At 37.4% G+C, this 25222-nt stretch overlaps 1 protein-coding gene and 1 long non-coding RNA gene across 2 annotated transcripts; one reads left to right on the top strand and one right to left on the bottom strand.

Moving 5' to 3' along the window:
* Positions 1-2732: 2732 nt before the first annotated feature.
* Positions 2733-8862, top strand: LOC104610928 (uncharacterized). The gene is made up of 3 exons (XR_737530.3): positions 2733-3012; positions 3111-3189; positions 6287-8862. It is a non-coding gene; the product is annotated as an uncharacterized LOC104610928 (long non-coding RNA).
* Positions 8734-19079, bottom strand: LOC104610927 (calcium-dependent protein kinase 2-like). The gene is made up of 8 exons (XM_010277790.3): positions 17705-19079; positions 14753-14896; positions 14480-14632; positions 13876-13991; positions 13137-13304; positions 12901-13028; positions 9287-9386; positions 8734-9207 (listed from the first exon to the last, which is right to left on the bottom strand). The coding sequence occupies exons 1-8, from the start codon at positions 18435-18437 to the stop codon at positions 9133-9135; spliced, it is 1617 nt and encodes a 538-aa protein (XP_010276092.1). The 5' UTR covers positions 18438-19079; the 3' UTR covers positions 8734-9132.
* Positions 19080-25222: the final 6143 nt, after the last annotated feature.

Genomic DNA, 25222 nt, shown 5'->3' with positions numbered 1-25222 from the left:
TATATGTATTATACAATATATAAATAAATTTTATACATATATATTACATAGCATATAGTATAAAATACTTATATTTAACATTTTATAAGTAAAAGGCATAGGCCAGGAACTTGGACTAGCCCAACCCATGGTTTTAAAAAACGACCCGAAAAACAGAACCCTTTTGGCCACCAGTTTTCAAGTCGACGGTTCAACTGTCTGGTTCGAACGAATGATCCATTCTAACAACAAAAATTAAAAATAAAAAACAGCCAAAAATCATTAAACGGGTCAATGGTTCAACAGCTTGGATCAATAAATTATTGACTGATTCAATAACTCTTAACCAAGAACCAAATTCAGGGTAAAATGAAATCAATTGCCTGAATGATTCCTGGGCCAAATGGTCTGACCGTCCGAATCAACAACAGTTCAAAAACCATAGTCACCTCTAATTATCTTACATATTTATGCAACAATTCGTTAATTGTAGAAAATTTAGCTAATGAGAGATAGCACAGTCCAAAATGAGAATGGGGATCAACAAATGGAAGACCAAATACACACATACACATGGTACACAAGCTGCCCAAGTGAAAAATACAGTCTAAATTTGCTTGATAAGGACACTGAAATCTCCCTAAAATGCTCTGCACAAGGTCTGGGGAATATGAATAACCTGGCAGAAACCCATGCAAATGCACAGGTTGTGTTATAAATTATAAGGGTACTTGATAATTGATACAGCTATCCAAAGATTATTATTTTCCCTGAGGTACTTATACTTAACCAGTGTACTATAAGAAAAATTAAAGGAGGAAAGAGAGACTCGAGGTAGTGTTTATCCGGTTCATATGCATTAATTTCTTTCTTTATCCATCTGGTGTAGAGAGAGAGAGAGAGATTCACTTCTTTTCTTTCTATATAAAAAATAAAAGCGAGAGTTTGACCCTTTTTTTTGGTGGACTCCCAGACTTTTTACCTTCCACATGAATCTTTAGGCTTTATCTTATTTATCTTCTCTGTCCAACCACTATTTTCTTCCCTCCTCGTCCTCCTGGCTCAGTGGCTCTCTATCAAATTGGGACCAGAGACCTCTCTCTCTGTTTATTTATTTTTTTATCTATTTGGTTAATTGCATAAAAATTAGCTAAAAAAGAAAAATATTAGCTTAGCTAGAAGAGCACACTGTTATAATATGAAGAAATGAGGATCATTTAGAGAAACCCCTAAGCCAATATGGTGGCTATTAACCTGTGTTAGAGGGATTAGACATATATACTGTTTTGAGTAATCTACTAACAAACGTGGTATAAATTATAACAGATGCCAAGTAGAAAATACACATGGATTTGATGGGTACATTGTTTCTCTAAGGCTACAAATATGTACTATACAAATACATACAAAATATAAGGTTTTGCATTCTAGAAATCTGTATTTGTGCTCCTTCCAAACTGATCAGCCTAAAACTTAGGAGAAACCCATGCAAATGCACAGGACTGTAAATGGCTGATGCTACCTGGCCCGTCCAAAGAATATAATTTGTTTTGAGTTATCAAACTGCTGTAGCTAAACTGTAAAAAAGAAAAAGAAGAAAGAAGAACATCATAAATAAAGAATATGAAAAGGTTAAGAAAAGAGAAAATGATTCGGGATTAGCATCTAACTGCATATTGAAAGATTAGTAAGTATCCTGAGAGCAAAATCTCTATACACATAACATCCAATTGCATATTGAGAATATCTCCTGTATATATATGTTAAATGCTGTATTCTTATACTTTCACACTGTGTGTGAAAAGTTTTTAGTTGTAGAGAACCCCATCACGGATGCTGCAGGATTAGCATAATAATGGGATTAAGAGGGAAAGTTATTAGAGGGAGGAAAGGTGGGAGTGAGCAGGTGGATTCAAGTTACATGGATGAAGGAGGGTTACTAGGGCGTTGATGAATTGAGTGTGCACTTCAACATCATATGCTATGCCAAGTGATCATTTCATTTTACCTCATAATGCTTAGTTTGGAAAGAGTAGGGTTGTTCATGGGTTGAGTTGGGTCGGTTTACTGCATTTTTTCCAATCGATCCGACCTGGTCGAGTTACCTAACATAGAAATTAAACCGACTCAGTGTTAAGCAAAACCAACTTAGTCAGTTTGAATCGGGTTGGGTCGGTTTCGGTTCTAAGTTCATCCCTGTGATAAAATCTTGCTAATTTTAAAAATAGTCATAAATTGAACATCATTTCAGCCATCTCCTATGACAAAATTTAAATGAAAAGTTAATCGCAAAAGTAGTTCATTAATCACTATTCATTAATCCAAAGTTTCTTGCAACCATTCAAAAACTAGGTGGCCTAATGGGTTTTAGAACTTCATGTTCGAACTAGGAACTAAGTCGGTTCGGTTCGGATCACTTTCGGTTTTCTTGTGTGAAAACAAAAACCGACCCAAATCATCGGTTTAGGAATTTGCACAACCTGAAACCGACCCGTGTTGATGAAAACCCGACCGACTCGAGTTGGATCGGTCCGGGTTGGTCGGGTTGGGCCTTCTTATGAACAGCCCTAGGAAAGAGTACGAATACAAATATGTTACAACTACGTACAAAATACAAGGTTTTGCATTCTACAAATTTATACTTGTATTTCTTCCAAACTAAGCCTAGGGGTTTGAAGAAATAAGTGTATTTCTTTTTTTACTAAATAAAATCTTATGCAAGTGGCCCAAACAAGAAAATGAATGGCACCCATAATTACTTAGCTGCGCTTTGTTGGAATGCAAATGCTGAACCGTTGCAAAATTATACTCTGGTTTAAATTTGCATTCGTTTGATAAGGGTTCAAAAATACATTAATCTTAAATATGCAAAAATGTGTATGGACTAGGATTTGCATCGAAAGTAAGTGACTTCAAAACCAAAGAAAATTTTGCTCTCGTTATCGGTCGAAGTAAATAGGCATACACATTGCATCGATTTCGATTGTTTCGAGAATTTGGGAGAGAAGAGAACGATTCTGAGCTTCGATAGAGGTAACGATCTCTGCCTTCGATTTCTGTAAATGAGAGAGGTAACTCTATTCTTACTTTGATCTATTGAACTCTTATTTTGATTTTTTTTTCATTTCCAGGTCGCTTCTCTCGTCGGAACAGAGATCCGACCTTATTATCTAAATCCACCGATCTGCCTTTATTTTCAGAGTGAGAGAGGTAAGTCTGATCGTTGAACACCACTAAATCTCCTCTCCTTATAATTAGTTCAATGAGTTCTATCATTTGCTTTTGATTTCTTATCGTTGTTCTAGCTTTTTGATATGATTTCCTGTTTAAAAGCCATTTATCTTTGTCGATAAATAGCGAGAATCTATTTTGTGAAAATGCAAATGGCGTCGATATTAACTTTTCATCTCAGTATCTATTAATGTCTAGTAATTTCTCTCTCTCTTTCTCTCCTGTTTAATATCCCTCTCATTATCCTCGGGACTACTCTCTAATGGGCTTTGTGTATTGGTTTTGCTCCAAGTGTTTGTGTTATTAGGAAATAAATAAAATGAAATTAAAGGAAAGATGCCATGTTTCGCTCCAAGTGTATTGGTTTTGAAGTGTTAAGAGTCAATACACCTTTCACTATGCACCACAAATTGTGAGGCAGGCAGCTCAAGCCACTGTACTTTTCAAGGGAAATAGTTTCTTTAAAAAGGGGTAGAATCGGTGAAATGAGTAAAAAAATCTATTAGAAGGTATTAGGGTTTAGGGCTAATTCGAGCTTTGAATTGAACTAATGAAGTAGAGACAGAACAGGCAAGTTCTCTTTAGTCCCTAAAAGCTTGAAGTGGGCTCTGAAACTGTTGTTGCATGTTGCCTACAAAATCCATATCCTCAAGTGGTTAAAACCAAAGAACATGTAAGTGCTCAGGTTCAAACAGGAGATTTTTTCTTCAAATTGCTAGTTTTCTATGGTTGATTATCCATAGCCTTATAATGGTTGAATAGAATTAACATCAGCAGAACTGCTATTTTTGGAGCACTCACCATTGTGCTCTTACTATAGTTCTTTTTCATTGTTAACATGCACTCTTATCTCCTTGGCCAAAATTATTTCATTTATTCATTTCTTTTCTTATTTTCATCCTTTATTTTTTTATTAGTACAATGTAGTGGATGATAAGTGATGTTGATCAGTGCGTATTTAATTTACTAGTCATTACTAGGATTACTATTTAATGGATTCTTTTTATTTATTTAATTTGATGAACAACTATGCTTAAAAATTAAATATGAAAATAAAATTACATTGATATATAAAGAGAGGAAGAGAGCCCCGCCAATGCTATACAAACAATAGGAGACATCTGTTTTTGGAACCTTCAAACTTGATTGTAAAACACTTTTTGGAACCTTCAATCACTTGCAAGTAAACTTGATTGTATCATCTTGTTTTCTAGTGTACTAGTGTTAAAACTCCCATTGGAGACATCTGTAGAAAAATTTGCTGCTCCACATGAGAAATTAACAAGTTTCTTTTGTAGCAATAAATATTCTTTGTGAATCTAAAGATATAGCATATGAATCTAAGTGGAATTTTGCTATTGGTTATATGTTCAATGATCACAAATTACAGGCTTCATTGACTGAAAACTCTTTGCTCTAAAGACAATGAAAGGTGTAATCTATGTTTTGATGATTTCCTTTCCCACAAATCATTCATTCTAATTTGGTAATTTAGACTAGTATTGGATGGTTCAGTTCAGATTGGTGAGTAACACCTTTCCTGTTAAGATTTCAATCAGGAATAGGAACTTTGGAACCTGGATTTTGGACAGTTTATGTTACATGTGACATCATAGCATGAGTCTCTCAGGTCAAAACCATAGGATTCAGATTGGTGAGAGAATCCCAAAACTATCTTATGTAAGAGAACCCAAGTGGGCACATGGTGTTTCCATGGAGATATATCTTCTTCCAATTACAGCAAATACATAGGTATTATGACAAAATCATTGTCATTGGAGGCCCAAAAGGCCATCAGCACAATTGCAAGGTTTATGATGTCTTAAACTGCTGCATCTGCAGAAGAGGAAACCTCCTTAGTAATATAAACATGATCTCCCACCTTAATAACCTTTCCCTTCCCTTGAGTGAGTGATTCCCTGCATACTAAATTCTAGCCAAAGAAAACCTGCAAACACCTTAACCATTTAATAACCTAAAAACGTATTAGCATTTAAATCAGATATACATCCTTGCACAATTCAAGTCAATTGCTTTACCTTGCTCTGACGTTTTCGGCCTAGAAGCAAGACTTTGTCTGACTGGAACTTCATAAGTGCTTCAGTTGGCTCCGGTCCCACAATGCCATTTTCTTAATTGATTGTGGGTACTTGATGAAAATAAGAATTTTATTTGTTTAGTTGTAATATTAGAAGCTTGTGATCCTCACCAAGCACAGAAATACATTGTATGTTCACTGTCAGTTCAAAACGATGTCGATCTTAAAAAAGGAATATATTAAATAAATGGTAAGGATAACTTTCTACCTTGCAGCATGAGCATAGATTGGCACCATTAAATGTCAACTTGTTTATTTTGATTTCTGTCTGCAAATCTTATGAAAAAGGTTCACATCCATCAAGGATGCTGAGAAATTCACAGAAAAACAACTTATCAGCTCTCCAAGGCATGTTGATTAATCCAAGATCTGATGGTATCGATATAAAGCATTCACTATCGACATAAAGATGTAATGGAATGTCCAACTATGCATGCCATTAATCAGATGGCTACTAACTTTACTTAAGAAAGACTGATCAGCTTGTTGTCATATTTGTATTGCACCTGTTATCCAACTTTGGACGGCAAGGCTTCCTTTAAAATGACTACAAATTTTACTTTACCTTGTCCCAAAAAAATGACTGTAAATTTTTTCATCAGTAAAATGATAGAAAACATTTTGTTGATTATTAAATAGAAATAAATAAACTAAAGAGAGAAAGAAAGAGAAAGTATTTACACACTTCTCAAGTTGTAAATGCTTCCATCTTGTTGGATACATGCTCTAAGGTTGAGCTTTGAATACTTGAAAAGTAATGAGCAGCTGATAAATATCTCTTTTTTGACCCACCTAAATATTTGGATTTTGGAATATGGTTACCTTCATGCTGTATTGTCCTAGATGCATCATTTTTTTCCTTTTCATGAATATGATGCATATATAGTATTCATAAATAGTCTTGATGAAAATAAAATGTCGTAGATTTTTCCTTTCCAAATGTTGCTCGTTAGTTGATTCAGTTGTTTGTGTATTTAGGTCCCTTTCAGAGTCCTAATTTCAAGCTCCTCAACTCGAACAAAAAGCTGAAGTTTTAAGGCAGCATTTTCTATCTCTGAACCTCAAGCTTCAGTTGGATATCAGAATCAGAAGCAGCCTCAAATTTTGCAGCTTCAACTTGGCTGGAGCTCGACAACTTGGTTCTCAAGCTCAAATATCTAGATGCATCATTTGCATCTAATTCAAGACTACAAGGCAGAGATTCAAACCGTAGTGTTCGATTCCAGCATTTGCATTTTCATGCTAGGAAACAGTGCAGAAAAAGTTTTTATTGCGTATTTCTTATTTTTCTGGAATTTCTATTAAAATTTCTTGATTTTTTTATTTTATATAACTTATTAATTAATTTGTTATTTTTCATATTTCTTTAATGGTGGGAGTAGTTGGAACACCATTGGGTAGCAAGACAGTTGTATTTGCATTGATGGAAGTGCCAAACATCCATAAAAATTGTATTGTTATTTGCATCGGTCAAAACAAATGTGAGCTCAGTGCAAAGTGGGCGTGTAAATCCTTGAACCACTTTGCACTCACATGAACTGGATATTTTTGTTTTGTACTCCTTCCAAACGCAGCCTTATTAATTAATGACCCCTACTTGTACTTGGTACAATTATATATCACCCATATGGGCCTCCTTGCTATGTGACAAGTCATTAACATGTATACTGAATTTTTTATTTGATTTGTAAGACTGAATTAGGTTCAGTGTGTGTGATCAAACAACACACTTCGTTCAAAAGATGGAATCCACATCAATACAACATCATGAAAGCCTTTGTACTGGGTGTTTTTTTTTTTATTCAAGTCAGGAAACTAAATTAGCTTTTTTTGTGATTTAATGGAAATGAATATGATTTTAGTTTTTTGAATTGGAAAAGAATATGATTTTAGAATTAGAGTGGAACCATTTTCTTTTTGAATTAAGATTTATTTAATCCCTTCAGAATTAGAGTGGGAGAATTTACACCTAATTTTTTATTTGATTAGGTTTTATTTGTAATCAAACATCACACATTATTTGAAAGAATAGTACCTACAACAATGGAAAGCCTTTGTGCTTGATTTTTTATTTGATTTCGAAAACTAAATTAAATTTTATTCGTGATTAAAAGTTAGAGATTCATTCAAATTATCAAGTGTCGGTTTTTAGGAGATTTACTTTACATTCTCCTTCTGTCGCCGACTGATAGTGCCCACGATATCGGGCTGTAACCTTCTCGTTAAATTAGGATTCTCCGATTCTGAATGTTGCCCAGATCACCGCCCAACGTCTGTGGACAGATAAGTCGACTAATTATGGAATCTAGGTTCTGTGCGTCCGTGAGCTGTATTCATGTCCATCCATGGATTCTGTGGTTGTTCCAACTTCCAACCACGCACAGAAGGAGAAGGCCCTTCACCCACTTCACTTTTTTGCAAGCTGGTTTTCATCAGCTTCCCAGTGCATTACTATTAACCCAATTGCAATTTGCAATGATGTTGCTGCTGTCCAAAACTGTGCTATCTGCCACTTGGGTCCTCGTATATAGCGATTTAGCAGTCATCCATAGAAACCAGAGAAGAGGTAGGCCATGGGAAGCGTGAAAGATAAGGCGAAGAGGACATTACATTCAACAGATCAATTTAGTCTTTGGCTGACCTCCTGTCTCCTGAGTCTTTGTCTCGCCAGCTTAATCGTTGGCCTGCAATTCTCTATCAGAACTCCCAGGCCCCCTCCATTTTTTTTACCTTTCTCTTCAACCTGCAAACCATGCTGTTCCTCGTTTGCATCTCCTGATTGCTTTTCATTGATTTCTCCAATCGGTTCAGGTGAACTCTTGATGTGTTTCATCAAGCGACCAAACAGATGGTGTACGTGAGATGAGCCAAAATGGCCTTCTCAAGTAAAATTATAGATATTTTGGCTGAGCTTCTTCTTTGTTGACCTTCCCCATTTTTAATTTCTTAAATATGTTTTTGACCTCCTTGTGGATCTTGGAATCGTTATCTCATGCAAAATAAATAAATAAAGAAAATTAAAAAGAAAAAAAAAGCAAAATGAGATGCCCATTTGACTAAGAAAATGAAATAACAAAACATACCCTTCCCACCCATCCAGTAGCAACTGTTGGACTTGAATGCAGTGGAGAGCTACCTACTTTTGCTTTGCTGGTCTCTGCATGATGACATTTCTTATTTCATCTTACCTGCACTATGCAGTATGCACCATGTTTGATACATGCAAGAAATCACAACAGATGCCTCTTTGAATTTTGCTTTTGCAATCAATAATGCTTGCCTTGCCCCGACTCAAAACTATAATTACCACAGCAAACAGCAATAAATGCACAGAAGCTTATTTTTCCTACCTTACAAAATGCAAAATATTCAAAAGCAACATAATCAATCAGTATACCCCCCCCCCCCCCCTCCTACTCAAATTCTAGAACAAAAACAGTTTTTTCTCATATAACTCTGCATGTATGTCACTCAATATAACTGAGTGTATTCAAGAAGGCATAAGTACAAATTCTTCGAGAAAAAAGCAAATAAAAAAAAAAAAGATACAGAAACTAGATATGCACAAAGAGTACAACCTCCAAACAATCTAAAGCAACAGCTTACATGCAAAGTTCGCCTTGGCAGTTGAATCTGAGAATAGTGCAAAAGACCTTGTAGAAAAAGGAAAGTAGGAAACTGCACATACAACAGGGATCCAATGAGATCACCAGTTTTCTAGGCCCCTCCAAACTGGTAACGTAGTTCACTTGCCAAAGGTCATTAAATATTGCTCATAATCTATCAGAGTTGAGTGCAGATATGAAGAATGGCCGTCACTGGCATTAAATGAGTTTGACTGGCTGCTGCATTCCACTCCTCATCATTGTACAGAACTCCTCATAGTTGATTCTCCCATCCTGTTGGTTCAATAGTCTTCAGTAACATTTATAATTCTATAGCACAAGACTTCCAGGTTTGAAATTTGAGAGAACTTACATTATCCGTGTCCACCTCCGAAATTATTTCCTTGATGCTGGCTTCATCACCCATTCCATACTCTTTCATAGCTGTTTCCAATTCATCTCTTGTAATAAACCTGTTCAGAATGCATTGTCCAAGAAAGTTTAATAACATAGGAATGCCTGTAGGACACTCAGAAACCTAACAAAAAATAAAGAAGTCTGTCGGCTAAAATTCAGGTACCAAGCCTAGTCAAGTGACAACTTTAGTCATAGAGAATAAATATCGACTTACTCAATGACTAGCCTTGTTAACTTTCAACTATATTTATATCTATTTAATGGTGCTGATAAAATAAACATCTTTTTAATGGTGGACATGTCTTGGAGAACAATGCCAAGAACTCCATCTACCAACCCCAAACACAACATAAGAAACAAGAACCAAAAAATCCAATAAAAGAAAATTTCATATTGTGACATTGAGAATACTATAAGAAACAGTAGTAATTCATAAAGAGCCCAGGCCATTATAGGGTAATAACCCTTTTACAGGTAATTTGCAGCATTTTAATATATATAATCCCGGATTGCTTACCTAAACAACATGGTTTTGGATACTCTTTTTTTTTTATTAGTAACCAAAAACTTTTATTAAATAAGAGAAATATAAGTACAAGAAAGGGGGAGATAAAATGTCTTAGCTCCCCACCAATAGATTACAAGAAAAACTTAGAAATTAGCCCAAAATAAAGAATCCCTATACGCCCCTTGTTTGGCTAGACCATCAGCAAGTGAGTTGGTACTCCTTTTCACCCAGCTGTACTTCACCTCAATACCCCTAGTAAGCCATTTGAGTTTCTTCATTTCATTGCTAAACCTCCACATGCCGCTGTTATCTTCCTTTATCCATCTAATCACCTTCAAGGATCAACCTCCTGAAGTTCAGATCCCGAACTCTTTAGATACCTTCCAAAGCCGCAAAGATCTCGGCTCTAAGTGAGTCTCCTTCTTCAATAGGGCCTGAGAACAAAGCTAAAATAATCCCCTCCTCATTCCTGAACACGCCAATGGACCACCCTTAACAGAATCAGTTCTGTTAAAACTCTCATAGGTTCTTTCCTTGTCAGAAAAGATACGTGAGTTCCTTTCTTCCCACAAAGACCGACAAACTGCTGCCCTAATGCATCTCCACATCATTCTCCCTCTTTTCTTAGGCAAACTGGAGGGTGAAAACAGGCTTTGCACATCCACAGCAGGAACCCAAATACACCCAAAAAGGGAAAAAACCCACTCCCAAATAGTCTTAAAAAAATGGCAAGAAACCAAAAGGTAGTAGTCAGTTTCCCCATTAGCTTTGCAAAGGGAACACCTATTAAGGGATAAACAAAGATTAGGTCTCTTTCTTTGAAGCATATCAATTGTGTTGATTCTTTCCAGGAAAGTTTCCCAACAAAAACTACCAACCCGATGAGGAATGGGCTTGCTCCAAATCTCACTAACAAGGAAGGGCAATCCAAGAGGAGCAGAAGGCTGAGATAAGGTATCAAAGAACAAGGCACAGGAGAAGGTGCCCGAGGGAGAGGGGATCCAAAATCTAATATCTTCCTTAGAGGGATCTGAAAAACAATTTCAAGAGTATTTAACAAAGATACCAAAGAGTCCAAATCTGTATCCTTGATGGCCCTCTTCAATCCCAAGTTCCACCCAAACCCAGAAGAAGAGTCTGATGGAACAAGAAAAGAAGAGATAGGTTCATTCTTGAAGTCTGAAAGAGCATACAAAAAGGGGAACTGTTCCATTAGAGGGGAATCCCCAACCCAAGTTTGTTCCCAAAACTTTATTAGGTTACCTGAGTTCAAGCCATACCTGATATAAGGGGAGAAAGCTAGAAGGATGTCATGGATGGCTCTCCAAGGAGATGCACCTATAAACCTTGCTAGAATTCTAGGATTCCAGCCATTGCCCTCGAGCCCATGAATGCTAGCCACAATATTTGTCCATAATTTATCCTTTTCCAAAGGAAACCTCCACAACCATTTCCCCAACAAAGCCATATTTCTTTTCCTGACACCCCCTTTCCCAAGACCTCCTAACTTCTTACTCCTAGTCAATACTTCCCAACCCACTCTATGGTCCCTTTTCTCATCGCCTGGCTCCCACAAGAAGTCCCTCATCAACTTTTGCAACCTATTGGAGACATTAGTGGGGATCTTAAACACAAACAAGAAATAAACAGGTAGATTAGCTATGGTAGACCTAATCAAAGTTATCCTCCCCCCCCCAAAGAAAGACAATTTTTCCTCCAAGAAGCAAGTCTTTTTTCGAATCTTTCCACCACTAGGTTCCAAAAGCTTTCTTTCTTGGGGTTATCTCCTAAGGGGAGGCCTAAATAAGTCAAAGGCTAGTCCGAAACTTCACAACCTAGCAAACTTGTGTATTCTCTTATCACCCTCTCCTCCATGTTTACCCCCACAATACAACTATTATCAAAATTCACCTTGAGATTAGACATTTTCTCAAAGAGTTGTATTGTCAATTTTAAACTTCTAATCCAATTTATGTCCCCACCTTCACAAAAAATAATAGTATTATCTACAAATTGCAAGTGGGTGAGTGGAACTTCCTCCCTTCCTACTCTCCAGCCTCTCAATAAGTTCCTTGAGTCATCTCTCTGAATTAGTCTCCCAAGGACATCTGCAACTAGGGTGAACAAAAAAGGGGAGAGAGGGTCACCTTGTCTTATCCCTCTCAAAGTAGGGAAGAAGTCAACCGTAGTTCCATTAACCAAAATAGAATAATGGCAACTTCTAACACAACCCATATCCATTTGCACCATTTGTTCCCGAACCCAAAACATCTCAACACCTCTAGCAAAAAAGACCAATCCACTAGGTCAAATGCTTTCTCTAGATCTAGTTTGCAAACCACTCCCTTCTTTTTTGATTTTCTAAAGCTCTTCAAACTCTCATTTGCAATCAAGATTTGATCAGTGATCTGTCTTCCTTCCACCAACGCACCTTGGTTGGGTGCAATAATAGAAGGGAGAACATTTTAATCCTAAGAGAAAGAACTTTTGCAATTATTTTATACAAACTGTTTACCAAGCTGGTTGGCCTAAAATCCCCGCGTCTGAAGCCTCTTTCTTCTTTGGGACCAAAGTAATAAATGTGGAATTCAACCCCGGGTTAATTACCCCCCTTCTATGAAACTCATTAAAAACTAGCAATAGATCCTGTTTCAAAATTTCCCAACAATCTTGGTAGAAAGCCATTAAGAAGCCATCAGGGCTTGGAGCTTTTGATCTATCCATTGAAAAAACTGCTTCCTTTACTTCTTCCAATTCAAAACTCCTCTCTAACCACTCCCTTCTCTCTTCTCCCACATTCGGCCATTCCAGTCCATCTACCCAAACCCTTCCATTTAAAGGCCTTCCTTACAAATTAGTAGTTGAAGAAACATTTAGTTTTGCCAAACTGCTGCTAGGATTGCCAATGTTTAGTATCTTTATTAGAGAGGAGGGAAAAAACAAGTTGAGCAATATGACTGCCAGATTAAGCCTATGATAGACAACTGCTGGCCCCACTTAGAAGTAAATGATTTGTGGACAACAAAGTCATAATGAACCAAAAAAGGAAGTAGTAGGCTCACCCGCTATGATCTTTATCAAAATACTGAAAGGCTTTATATAGATGCTCATCTCTTTCTAGCCTGTGCCTATGCATCGTTGCAGTGATGAACTCAATATAATCAATTGTTCCATTTCCATCCACATCCGCCTGGAAAAAAAAAGAAAAGAAAAAACAGATTAGTCCAAGAATTTCAGCCAAATAGAAGGGGATAAAGGAAAATTCAGGAAATTAAGCTCTTTTCCACTTGTGTCTTACAGCTTCCATGAGTTGCTTGACTTCAGCTTCTGAGAGCTTTGACCCAAGTCGAGCCAATCCTGTCTTCAATTCTTCATAGGTGATTGAACCACTCTTGTCAGTGTCCATGTTTGTGAACATTGCTTTTAACCCTTTAATTTCTTCTTCAGAAAGATTTTCTGCAATAACCTAGAAAAGTATCCAGAACCCAATAAGATTTTGTAAAGCAAAAGCAAATCATAGCCTGTTGAGATCTAACTTAGAGAACGATATATGATCATCCAAATCAGCTTGTGGAAATACAAAGAGAAGAAAACACTAATGGAGTCTCTAGCAATGCTCCTTGCCCCTCCTGTGGACCTCCTGTGGATCAGACTGGTTTGTGTTTCACAAGGACCCCACCCAATCATATGAACTTAAATGTTCCAACTTCCCAATCACAAACCTCCAACCTGGTTAGATCATAGATGACAATTTAGTCCTAAACAATCTTGTGAATGAGCAACTCCATATACATTAAGTCCACCACATCATGTCTTGCCCTTTCTTTTATACCTCTCCAAACAATGTTCTCATTTTCAGAAAAATAGACTACCTTCAGGACAAGGGGTAAATAGGGAGCAAATGTTTTGGGGGGAAATGTGAAGGGGCTAGATTGTTCTAGCTACTGTTGGCAGCTAGTTTTAATCATCAGCTGTACACAGCAATTTTTTTCATAATTAATAAAAGTTTCTTGTTATCTATCAAAAAAAAAACCTACCTTCAGAGCAAGCTTCTTAAGTTTATTCATCGCCCTGAATTGCTTCATCCTAAAGAGAACTGCATTGTCTATTGGCTTGTCTGATGCTTCTCCACCTTCTATAATCCATGGGTGCTCTGGACCATCAACCATGAAAGTTTAAAACCTTAGTCAGAAGCGCACATTTATAGTATAAGTTGTAGTACATTTGTCATCAATCATGCTGGATCAATTTGAATTTGTCATAATAATCTGATTTCTGAAGTTTACCCATAATACTGACAAACTATTTTATTGTGTAAAATTGGCTTGTTTTTAGCAAAAACCATGAAAATTTGGATGTTTGCTCACATTATCTATTCCAGCCATATATCCATGACTTGACATATTCTGATTTATAGCAGTTTACATGCTCAAGTTCCAAACTCAGATGAAAAAGAGATGTCAATTCATGGGGCCGTATGAAATTTTAAATTACATGTGTGGTTTTAGCAACAATTAAATGCAGAAAAGAAATAGGATACAATAAAAACCATGCAGATAATATTTGAATAACCATATGCTACAGGTGTGGTAATAGGAAAGGAAAAAAAGGGGGGTGGAGGAGAAAAAGAAAACAACATACCAAGAACTTGTGAAGAAGTAATTCGTTTTTTAGGGTCCTGGGTCAGCATCTTCCTAACCAGGTCTTTGGCACTGTTTGATATAGATGGCCAGGGTGCACTTTCAAAGTCAATATCTCCTTGTAGTATAGCATCAAATATTCCTTTCTCCGTTTCTGTTACACCCATTTATTAAAATATAAACCGCATGCTTTCCGGTTAAAGTGGTGAAAAGAGAATATCTATATTAGATAATAAATCATAAAACATTTCTAGAACATATCATTTTCCTTTACCAGCCCAAAAAGGAGGTACACCACTGAGCAGAATATACAAGATCACTCCTGCACTCCAGATATCTATTTCCTTTCCATAGTTACGCCGCAAAACTTCAGGAGCAACATAGTAGGCACTTCCTACTATATCCCTGTACACCTTTCCTGCAGGAGTACAACACAAAGTCTGTCAATCGATATACTAATGGCATAAAATATGTCTCTCAGCGAACTACTAGCATAAAAAAAGGATATTTAGAAGTTGCACAAAAGAAAATAAAAGTTAGAAATGGAAGAAATTATCAGAGAAACAAGAGTAGATGGAAAAAAGTTGACAGACATGCTCCTAGTATTATCTTTTGTGTAGGTTGGGATAAATAGTGAAAAAATTAAATGCCTACACTTGAAAGCACTAAAACATAGGAAACCAGGGAGCTCTACATGGTATTTCTATTTATATGCATATAGCTATGGTTTGAAACGTTGATCATGTTGCCAGGGACAAGATCTCCTAATACATTACGCATTAACTTCAAGGTATGAGGTTTAAGTCTCATTAGATCACATTATTTCAAATAAAAACACATGAACTAACATGACAAAAGTGTATAATTAAGCAAAAGGGACTACAATTTGTATAAGCAAAATATGTAAATGAGTTACACTTGATATAAACAAGGTCTAAATGTATCCAGAGCTTCTAAAAAATCCTTCTGGACAATCAGAAAGCTCTTAATGTAAACCAAAACCTCAAATTGGTGTTGAAAATCTTAAATGTACAAAACAGAAATGCATACCCAAAAATCTTAGAATTTGGCTTTAACTCATTCATGTATTTCGTACTTCAATTAATGTATGATAAACATGTCTATCAGTTTATGACAAAATGCCTGAGAGTGTGATGCAGGTACATTAACACTTTTAGACATGAACCTCAAGTATGAGCCTCAGGTATGCTTCACATCAAGGCAAATCTCAAGGTATAAGCCTCACATGCCTTTTAAAATGTTGGTCTATGGTAAAGTTTAGTAATCAAACTCTGTATTTTAATTGGTCAATTAGGACACACTGAGTTACCAAAACTGTATTGATTACTTGTTGGATCAACAAAGGACACAAATTGACATGCCCAGGTCCAGAACATGGTACAAATGGTGTATGGATAAGTTGAACCTAGGTGGAACATCTACTTCCATAAGGAGAGACATACGAATATAGCTACTTAAGACTAGCAGTGTTGGCCTCTCAACTGATCTAAGTTAAGCACTGCCTTGGATATGCTTGAAGAAAAGCAACTTTTTGAGCTTGGAGTGGATCTAAGAACAAATCCAATTAGCATTAATATGATGTTTTACATACAAAACAGCAAGCTTTGTATCCAACATCAAGTGAATTCACTTGGTTGGCTATTGTTCTTGGGATAAGAGCTACAATGAATGGCATGATCCAGTAGCAAGAGTGCAAGACCCTTGGTACTGGCAAAAGAATATCACATTTCTGGCCTTGCAATGATTTTTTTTTTTTGATAAATGGCCTTGCAATGAATATCACCTACATATAACAGTTATGAGATACCATACCAATAGGAGTTCCTAGCTTTTTTACCTTAAAATGGATAATCAACTACATGGCCTTTCAATCATTCTATATGTATGAAGGCTCTCATTACCATTATTTTATACCAAAAAATTTCTGTTTTTATATCCACTTCATTCAACAACTCAAAGGGGCCATTACCCAATGTTGGTTCCAATTATCTGGGGTCTTGGAAGAGGTAGACCGGGTATGGTCCTAACCTTTGGCATTTTTTTGAAAAAAGAAGTGGCTGCCCTCAGACCAAAATTATAAGGCCAACTATAATATCCAGAACTCCAGATGCTTCAACATGTCATTAATACCAATAATGGTACAATAAAATAAAAACAGCGGTATTCTGTTCTACCTGAGTTCTTCAGTAAATAGTCTCATTTTCTAAGGTTCTAGCAGCTACTTTCTCAGATGTTCATGATTTCTTATTTTTGAAAAGTTTTCACTAGTATCTGCATGACCTAAAACTGAAGAGTGAAAATAAATATTATCTTAACAAGCTAAAGCAATTTATCAGCATACTGGATTGATTACTTGTCCAACTCCAATACCTCAACTTCAGATATAAAGAACCATTTCCCTCTTTCCCATAGCTTTTTTTATTGGAAACATTAACTTCATTGAAACAAATTAAGTACAATTTTCCAGAATTAAGTATAACTGTATTCCATCAGATGAGCCAGTGAAGTAGAACCGGAAGCCAATGCCATAAGACTACAGCAATTATCCACATTAAATGTGCATGGTAACTTTTTACATCTATTGTTTGTCTGGGCTTGGCAAATCTAGAGCATCCTGTGCCAGTTTATTTGGGGGCTACAAATATCAAGTCTTCTACTCTCCCGTTGAATGATATTGTGATTAATTACTGGAATGGGTATTGACTACACAGGGAAGTGTAGATTCGGTAAAATTTTGGATAGCGATGTAGCAGGATTTATAAGTTTGAAACCAGTGATTCAATTGAAAGGCTTTTGAGAGAATAAGCTAAAACACTACATAACAAACAAAAGATCTGGTTTCTACTGGGGCCACTCCTTGTTAGGATTGGCCGTGGAGTGGGAATAGTTGTTTTTTGATAAATGTGGGATTAGTTGTTTCAAAGCAATTCTTTCCGTTTTTCTCTTTTGAGCCCTTGTTAGAAGGCTTGGGTTTAGTTTCCAATTATGATGAGGACACTATCATGCTATACTTTGATCGCTATTAATAAATATAAATTCCTTTTAAAAAAAGAAATGAATATCTAACAAAACAGAAAGTTTGGAATATGTAGATCAACCATGTTTCTGCACAATTCAGTCCACCAGTCCAATTAGTTACTGAATGGTTGCCAATCGAATAACCAAAGCACAAGTAAAGAGGCCTAAAACTAAGTTGAAAACTCACCTTCCTCAATGAACACAGAAAGCCCAAAATCTGTTGCCTTCAACAGCGCTCCTTCTTCCTTGCTGGAGAGCAGGAAATTCTCCGGCTTGAGATCTCGATGCATCACGCCCATGAAATGGCATATGTGGACAACATTCACGATGGCCCTGCAGATGGTTGCAGCAGCCCTCTCAGAGTAATGCCCCTTGGCAATTATCCGATCGAATAGTTCCCCGCCAGCGCAGAGCTCCATCACAAGGTGGACCGACTGCTTATCCTCATAAGCTCCTTTGAATTCTACAATGTTAGCTTGCCCGGTCAAGTGCTGCATGATCTGAATCTCCCTCTTTATGTCATCCTTGTCGTTTTTACTGACAAGCTTCCTCTTTGATATCGACTTGCAGGCGTACGTGTGACCAGTTGAATTCTCAGTGCAAAGGTAGGTAACACCAAACTGACCTCTACCCAGTTCCTTTCCGAGCGTGTAATGAGCTTTAATATCTTCGAAAGGCTTTCCCAAGATCGTATCTTGCTTATGAACAAGGGAGTGAGGAGAAGGCTTTACTGGCGCAGCGGCCGGCGGCTGAGGCTGGCGCCTTTCGGGTAATAGGTGGGTCTGCTGGGCAGGAATTTTGGGCTGCGCTTGAACGACAGGCTCTTGTCTTCTCTGTTGATGCCTAACAACATTCGCTCCTGATCTATGCCCGTTAACATCTGGCTCCGGCACCTTCTCTTTGCTGATACAGAGACCCATATTCCTGCTGCTTCAAAATCCAAGTTCAAGAGAGAACACTCAGATGAGGAGCAGAGAACACCGTGTTGATTTTCAGAGAGATAGAACTAAACTTGGGATTTGATGGTTCTTAGGATGTCGTAGACGAAACCCAGATCAGATATTCAGCACAAAAGCTGGATTTTTCACAGAAAAGTATTGAATAGCATTATCCAGGTGAGAATACAGAACCGAAAAAAAAATGATGTTGAGTACCCGGAAAAGAAAAGTGAAGTGATTTTCTGATTTAGGATGGTGACTTGGTTCAAAAGACAAGTCAGATTTTCTAAGCCGTCTCTTCGGCCTAGTGTGCAATTGTGAAGAGTAAAGCAGATAAACCCAATTAGACTCACTGCTTGCGGGAGAGTTGAATTTTTCAGGACTTGATGAAATAACAACAAAAGAGAAGAAATGCCAGCAGTACCACACCAGTAGTGACTGACCAGCGAGCACGCAGAACAAGAAGAAAGCAAGGCAAAGATTTAGGGGAAGGTAATTGACGACGGCTATCTACTCCTAAACTCTAATCAGACGTCGTTCTCTCATATTTCTCTCTCAATAAATATTTGCAATTAATTCTCTCTTTGATACTTCATATTTATCTCTTCTCTCTCTCTCTCTCTCTCTATATATGTGATCTATGTGAGTTTGTTCAGCCGTCAGGAGAAGCCGCCCTACTGCTGCCAGTTGCCACGTGAAAATGGTTGATGAATTGGACGGTGGGGATTCCTTCTCGAAGGGTGATGGGTATTGATGTTCCAATCTGAATAAATCGGGGTGGTGGAGGTGGATCCACCGAGGAGTATCGAGTGCTGGGCCCAATCCCAAAGCATTACCGCCGTCCACCACGGTTTGATATGAAAGAGGGTTGACGCGTCTCAATCAGATGACGCGGTTTTGATGAGCTGTTAGACGGGGAGAAGAATCAATCCTCCTCCACTCCTCTTGACTCTAATCTCGTTAACAAACAAACGGCCTGTGTACACGTTATTCCTGCTGCCAGGAAAGGAAAGGATCACTGCATCACCAATTCACCATTCACCACCAAAACTATGAAAAAAAAAGGAAAGAAAAAGGCAGTCTTCGTTTCGTTTCGTCATTGGACGGTGAAAAGGTTATAAAAGGACAAATGTGGGGGAGTGATTGGGGTTGCGACGGGATTCACAATCACAACTCTTTACACACGCAGAATCAGAAATCGTGGAACCGTTGGCAACCATCTTTCCATAATTTTAAGTTTTAACACAAGGCTGGAAAAAGTAGGGAAAGGAAGGGAAATGTAAGGAAACCTTTACCTTTCCCTACTTTTCCCTTCAAACCAAATATAGCCTAAATGTATGGGCAAGGCTAATCAGGGCTAAATGATAATTTAAGAATGAAGGGCTATTGGGGCTGGCAGAGCTTGTTAGCTGGACGAGAAGTTCTCAGGAATAATACTTTCTGCGAAATAAATTCAGGTAGAAAAGTCAGAATTTGGAAAGATCCCTAGTTAGAACTTGAAGCATTAGGCCCTGAACCCAAGGTTTCGAGTCCTATTTTATCTGATTGAGCTGGAACCAGGAAATAATTTCATTGAGGTGATGGCAAATCAAATGGTAAAGATTAATCTACCTTTGGGACCTTGGGAAGATAGACTAGTTTGGAAAGGGAATCAAGAATCTGCAGGTAGTTCACCTCCCACAAAAATCAAAACTCCCAGATTCACAGGGTTTGGAAAGCTTTATGGAAACTAAAGTTAGACACAAAAATTTCACACTTGCTGTGGAAGTGTTATTGGAATGCAATAGCGGTTAAGGAGAACCTGTTTAAGAGAGGTATTTTTGATGCTCCAACCTGCCTTATATGTGGGAAAGATTCTAAAATTGTAATGCATGCTTTATTTTTCTATAACCATTTTGGGTCTATCTTTAGCTATGATGCCGATGAAGCTTTGCAGATCGATTAGTCCAGTGGATAGTAAGATGTTCTCAAGGAAGGAATATCTGTTCAACTTATCTGCTTTATTAATCTGGAATTTATGGAAGAGTAGGAACAGGGCAGATCCAGATCTTAATACAACTCTGTGTCTTGGATGGACAGGTTCTTTGCCACCTCGTGAAAAGGGCAGTAAGGCAGTTCAAAACTTTTTTTGGCAACCCCCTCCAATCAACTTTTTGAAAATTAATATTGATGGCAACTATGGAAATTCAGGATCAGCAGTGTTTGGAGTAGTCTTAAGGAATGATTCTGGGGGGATTTTGGTTGTTTCCTATGGTCCCTGCTCGAGTTCTTCTGCTATCTATTCAGAAGCAATAGCCTATTTAAAAGGAGCTCAACTTTCTCAGCATCTATTCTCTGGTGACTTCATTTTGGAATGTGACAACTTGGTTTTAATTCAGGCTTTAAGTCAAAAAACCCAAGCTTGGTTAAGGATACTTATTTTGTTTGTAATAATATTCTGGCTCTTTGTGAGGGGGTAAACTTTTCTTTCTCCAGTGTAAAGAGAGAAACAAATGGGATAACTCATAACTTAGCCCGAAAAGGCCAGAAAGACTCTGGTTTATTCATAGAAGCCATGCCTCTGTGGTTGGCTTAATGGGCTGACAGATCCCCATTTTGTAATCTTTCCTCATTTCCTGTTAATGAGGAAATTCTCAATGCACGTATGTGTACAAACTTTTTGTTTGCAGGACATTCGGGCTTGTTTAGGGACCGAATCTAGTAGGCATAACATAAGTAAGCACGTTAAATGAGCATTTGATAAGTATTTTGACAAGTGTTAAAATTGGGTTTTAATCGGGTGAGGATATTTTAATGGACAGGTGTCAAAAAAATTTTCAAACCTCTCATACTTTAATATTGTTTCTGATATGTGGCTGGATGTCATATTCTTAGTGTGTTCATCCGCTTTTTGCTGTCAGCAAACCCCATCTCACTTAATCTTAAAGGGTGCCTTCACATCTTGGAATTAGGTAACCATATGGAATATTCCAATGTGATTATCATACATATGCAAATTCATACATTTTTAAACTACCAAGTCCAGATCTGCTCCTCACACAGCGCATCTCACAGGCTTACAGGCACATCTCACCATGAATCGGAACATCTTTCATACTTATGTGTTATTATTCATGGGAGATGTTCCCAATATATGGTAAGATGTGCCTGTGAGGTCAGTGTGAGGTGTGTTTTGCGAGGAGCATATCCCATTTCCAAAATGCCCTCATGTAATTTTCAACGACCATTTTGTCTTAGTACTTTTTTATTTAAGACATTAAGGTTCTATTTAGTTTATGATCGGAATTGGAATCACCCATTTCCCACCTATTTGGTTCAAATGAGGACCAAAATCAAATTCTACAAGATCAAGGTTTAAAGTATCGGCCTGTATCAATCAATATGTATCGTATCAGGAGCACCCCGATACGCTCCTACAAAGAGTGTATCGAGGTTCTGACCGGTTCAGGGGTGGAGGAACCTTAAACCGGCCCCCTAAACCGATTCTAAAAAAATTAAAAAAAAAGTAAAAAAAGGGACGATACCACCCGATACACTCTATGTAGAACCTTGCACAAGATATATGGGCTGGCACCGGATTAAACGACTGTATGTTTGTTGAACCGAACAATATATTGCTTTGTCTATAGTAGATAAAATAAAATGATAAAAATATTTAAGGGTATAATATAATATCCTATTCCACTTCAACTTCAGACATTTTAAAGAGCACAAAAAATTATTCACTAAAAGACAAAAGCAACAGGTTCATCCACTTCAGCTGTTATCAAACGGCCCCTTATGTTCTTCATGATTAGGTTGTTTCTGTTATCAGGATGAAGATAAAGGGTCAAGGGCAAAACCGACAAAAAGACATGGTAGGGAGGAATAGATCTCAGATTGAGCATTGAACAGGAGTCATTCTATCGGGGACAAAAGGATTGCAGGAGACCCATGCCCAAAAGGACTATTGAATGGAAATCCCATAGGCATAGGATGATAGGATCCACTACCATCTTAGATGAGATCCTTACTTCAATGGATTTTTATAGATTTCAATCTAATAATCACTTTTTGAACAGTTTAAGTCCATTTTTATTTATTTTTGGGGTGGTTGGTAGCATAGTGTATTGACAATGATATAAAATGTACATGTATTATTCTTAGACCCTTTTTTTTTAACTTTTGGGTCATAAATTGATTAATAACACTACTGTTTTAAAAAACCATTACAGTAATAACCACTAGAAAAAACTTGAAGGTATACTTTTTTTGACGAATTTTCAGATTCTCCATTTCATCAATTTTTATCTATATATACCATGGTTTTTGAATCGCCATTGACCCGGACAGTTAGACTGTTCGGCCCCGAGACCATCCAGACAACCGGTTCCATTTTACACCAAATCTGGCCCCTGATCAAAAACCGTTGAATCGATCAACAATCCATTGAGCCGGACGGTCGACCATTGACCTGTTCAACCTGTTCAATAGTTTTGGCCATTTTTTATTTTAATTTTTTTGCCAAAATGGGTCATCCATTCAAACCGGATGGTCGAACCGTCAACCTGAAAATCAGTGACTAGACCAGGTGGTTCCAAGTCATTTTTTTAAACACTGGTTTATACCATGATTTTCAAAACCGGACTGAAAAACCAGGAACCTGTCAGGTGACCTGTTCCGTTTTACCCCAGAATCATTATTTCCCCCAAAACCGTTGATTTGATCAGCAAACCACTAATCTGGACGGTCGAACCATTCAACAGTTTGGCCAGTTTTTATTTTTTAAAATTTTTTTAATTTTTTTGTTAGAACAGGCTGTCCATTCGGTTTGAATGGTCAGACTGTTCAACCCGAGAACCGAACCCCTGATCGGTTCAGTTTTAATGACCTTGATTTATACAGTTGAGTAACAGGTGGAAAATCCATTCCAAGGGGATACTATCATAAGTGAGGATTCTGGAAAATGAAATCAAGGCTCAGTTTGGAAGGAGTATAAATACAAATATATACAAAATACATAATTTTGCACTCTACATATTTGCATTTGTACTCCTTCCAAACTGAGCCCAAATAAAAATTTATAAGATGAGGGAAAGTAAAAACTGAAATTACACTTCTTTTTAAATCATTTTCTGACCTTCTACCCAATTGGGCGACGCCTATTCTCTTATTATTGTCTTTTGCTCGTATAAATAAAGTGCAAAACAGGGAGGCATGGTCATGAACTCATGATGAGATATAGGATGAGGAATGAGAGTGATGGTCCTACGGTCATTTGACTCATTGTGAGCTTTCTGGGTCTGGACGGGACACCACTGAGACTGATAAGTACTGTGGTTGGCCCCTGTACCAGAACGTATTGATCATTTGATTCATGATGCCCTTAAGCGGCAACCACCCCTCCACCATATCCATACCCACTACTAGTTAGTGTAGAGAAGTATTATACCATGTCCATGTCTATTCATTTGATTGTATGTTTAAACAACACTTACAAAGATAATGCTCCAAAGCTGGAGAGAATCTCTCGAGTCCATTGTGACCATCATCCAATACATGCCAATACCAGCTCACATCACAGACTCTTTTACAGCCACAACATAACATAAAAAAGCTATGAAATAATTAGGCAGCTTTGTCAACAAAAGAAACAAGGACTATGAGTTATTACAGGGCTCCCAAGTCCCAACTTTCTTAAATTCAATCACTCAACCACAAAATAAAATAAAAAAAAAGAAGGAAAAGAAGGAAAAAGACCAGTCAGACAAGGTCCTTTTAATTGGACGACCCGATAATAGTTTGAATGATACAAATATGAAATATCTTAGCACCTACTGCCCTGCCTACTTGCCTACTTGCCGCAGACAGATAAAAGAAAAAAGGACAAAGCTTAACGCCCACGTATATAATACAAAAAGAATGCTTACCTTATATCAGTCTCAGTCAGGAAAATAAAAGGATGATTCGTTATCCAAAATCCTTGGTTACATATGCTCATCAAATAAAAAAACTGACCAGGGTTAAATGCTTCTGCTCTGTGCAATACATGATACAATGGTTCTTTGATAAAAAATCAAGGGCTATTTCATCGGTAAACATGGATAGTAGAAGGTGAAGGAACAGGAGGGTCGTACAAGAACTGATGTTATATCTTTTGACCCCAATAGATAGTGAGTAAAACAATCTCTGTGGATGGTGCTGGAGGCTGGAGTTTGCGAATGTTGCAGGTCAACTCGCTTGAACTGACAATTTGGAGCCAAAACATTGGGGTCACAGTGTCACACGAAGAATCCTAAATGGGGGTTCAAATTTCAAGAAATCGTGATCTCAAGGGGAGAGATCAGAGAAGCTGAACCTCTGATTTTGACTATGAACTCAAGGTCCATTCAAGAGACCAGAAGAAAGGGGGGGAAACACTGCAACATCCCCGTGAACATTCAAGACGAATTTCTTCTAGACCACTGGATTGAACTCTTGGCTTGCTCACTTTCTCCGAAATAATCCTTAATAAAGTTTCATTTTTCTTACCTACGAAAAAGATACCCTATGGCCTATACAAACATGTGAATCATAGAACTTTGTCATGAATAAAGTATTGTATCATAACTTACACAAAGGAGAGCTATCAGACTTAACCGTAGTGTTCAAGGGGATAAAGCTTAAGGATAAATTCTCATAGCATCCTAACAAAGGCCATCAGATGGTATGCTTTGAAGTCCTAAATTATCTGGTTAGCCCAAGCATATATAATATTTACCTTTTCTTGCTAAATAAACAATTGTAGC

The sequence above is a fragment of the Nelumbo nucifera genome, chromosome 1 (genome assembly GCF_055504915.1).
Source record: "Nelumbo nucifera cultivar China Antique chromosome 1, China Antique-T2T, whole genome shotgun sequence".
Classification (NCBI taxonomy): domain Eukaryota; kingdom Viridiplantae; phylum Streptophyta; class Magnoliopsida; order Proteales; family Nelumbonaceae; genus Nelumbo; species Nelumbo nucifera.
This window is presented reverse-complemented; position numbering and strand designations above follow the sequence as displayed.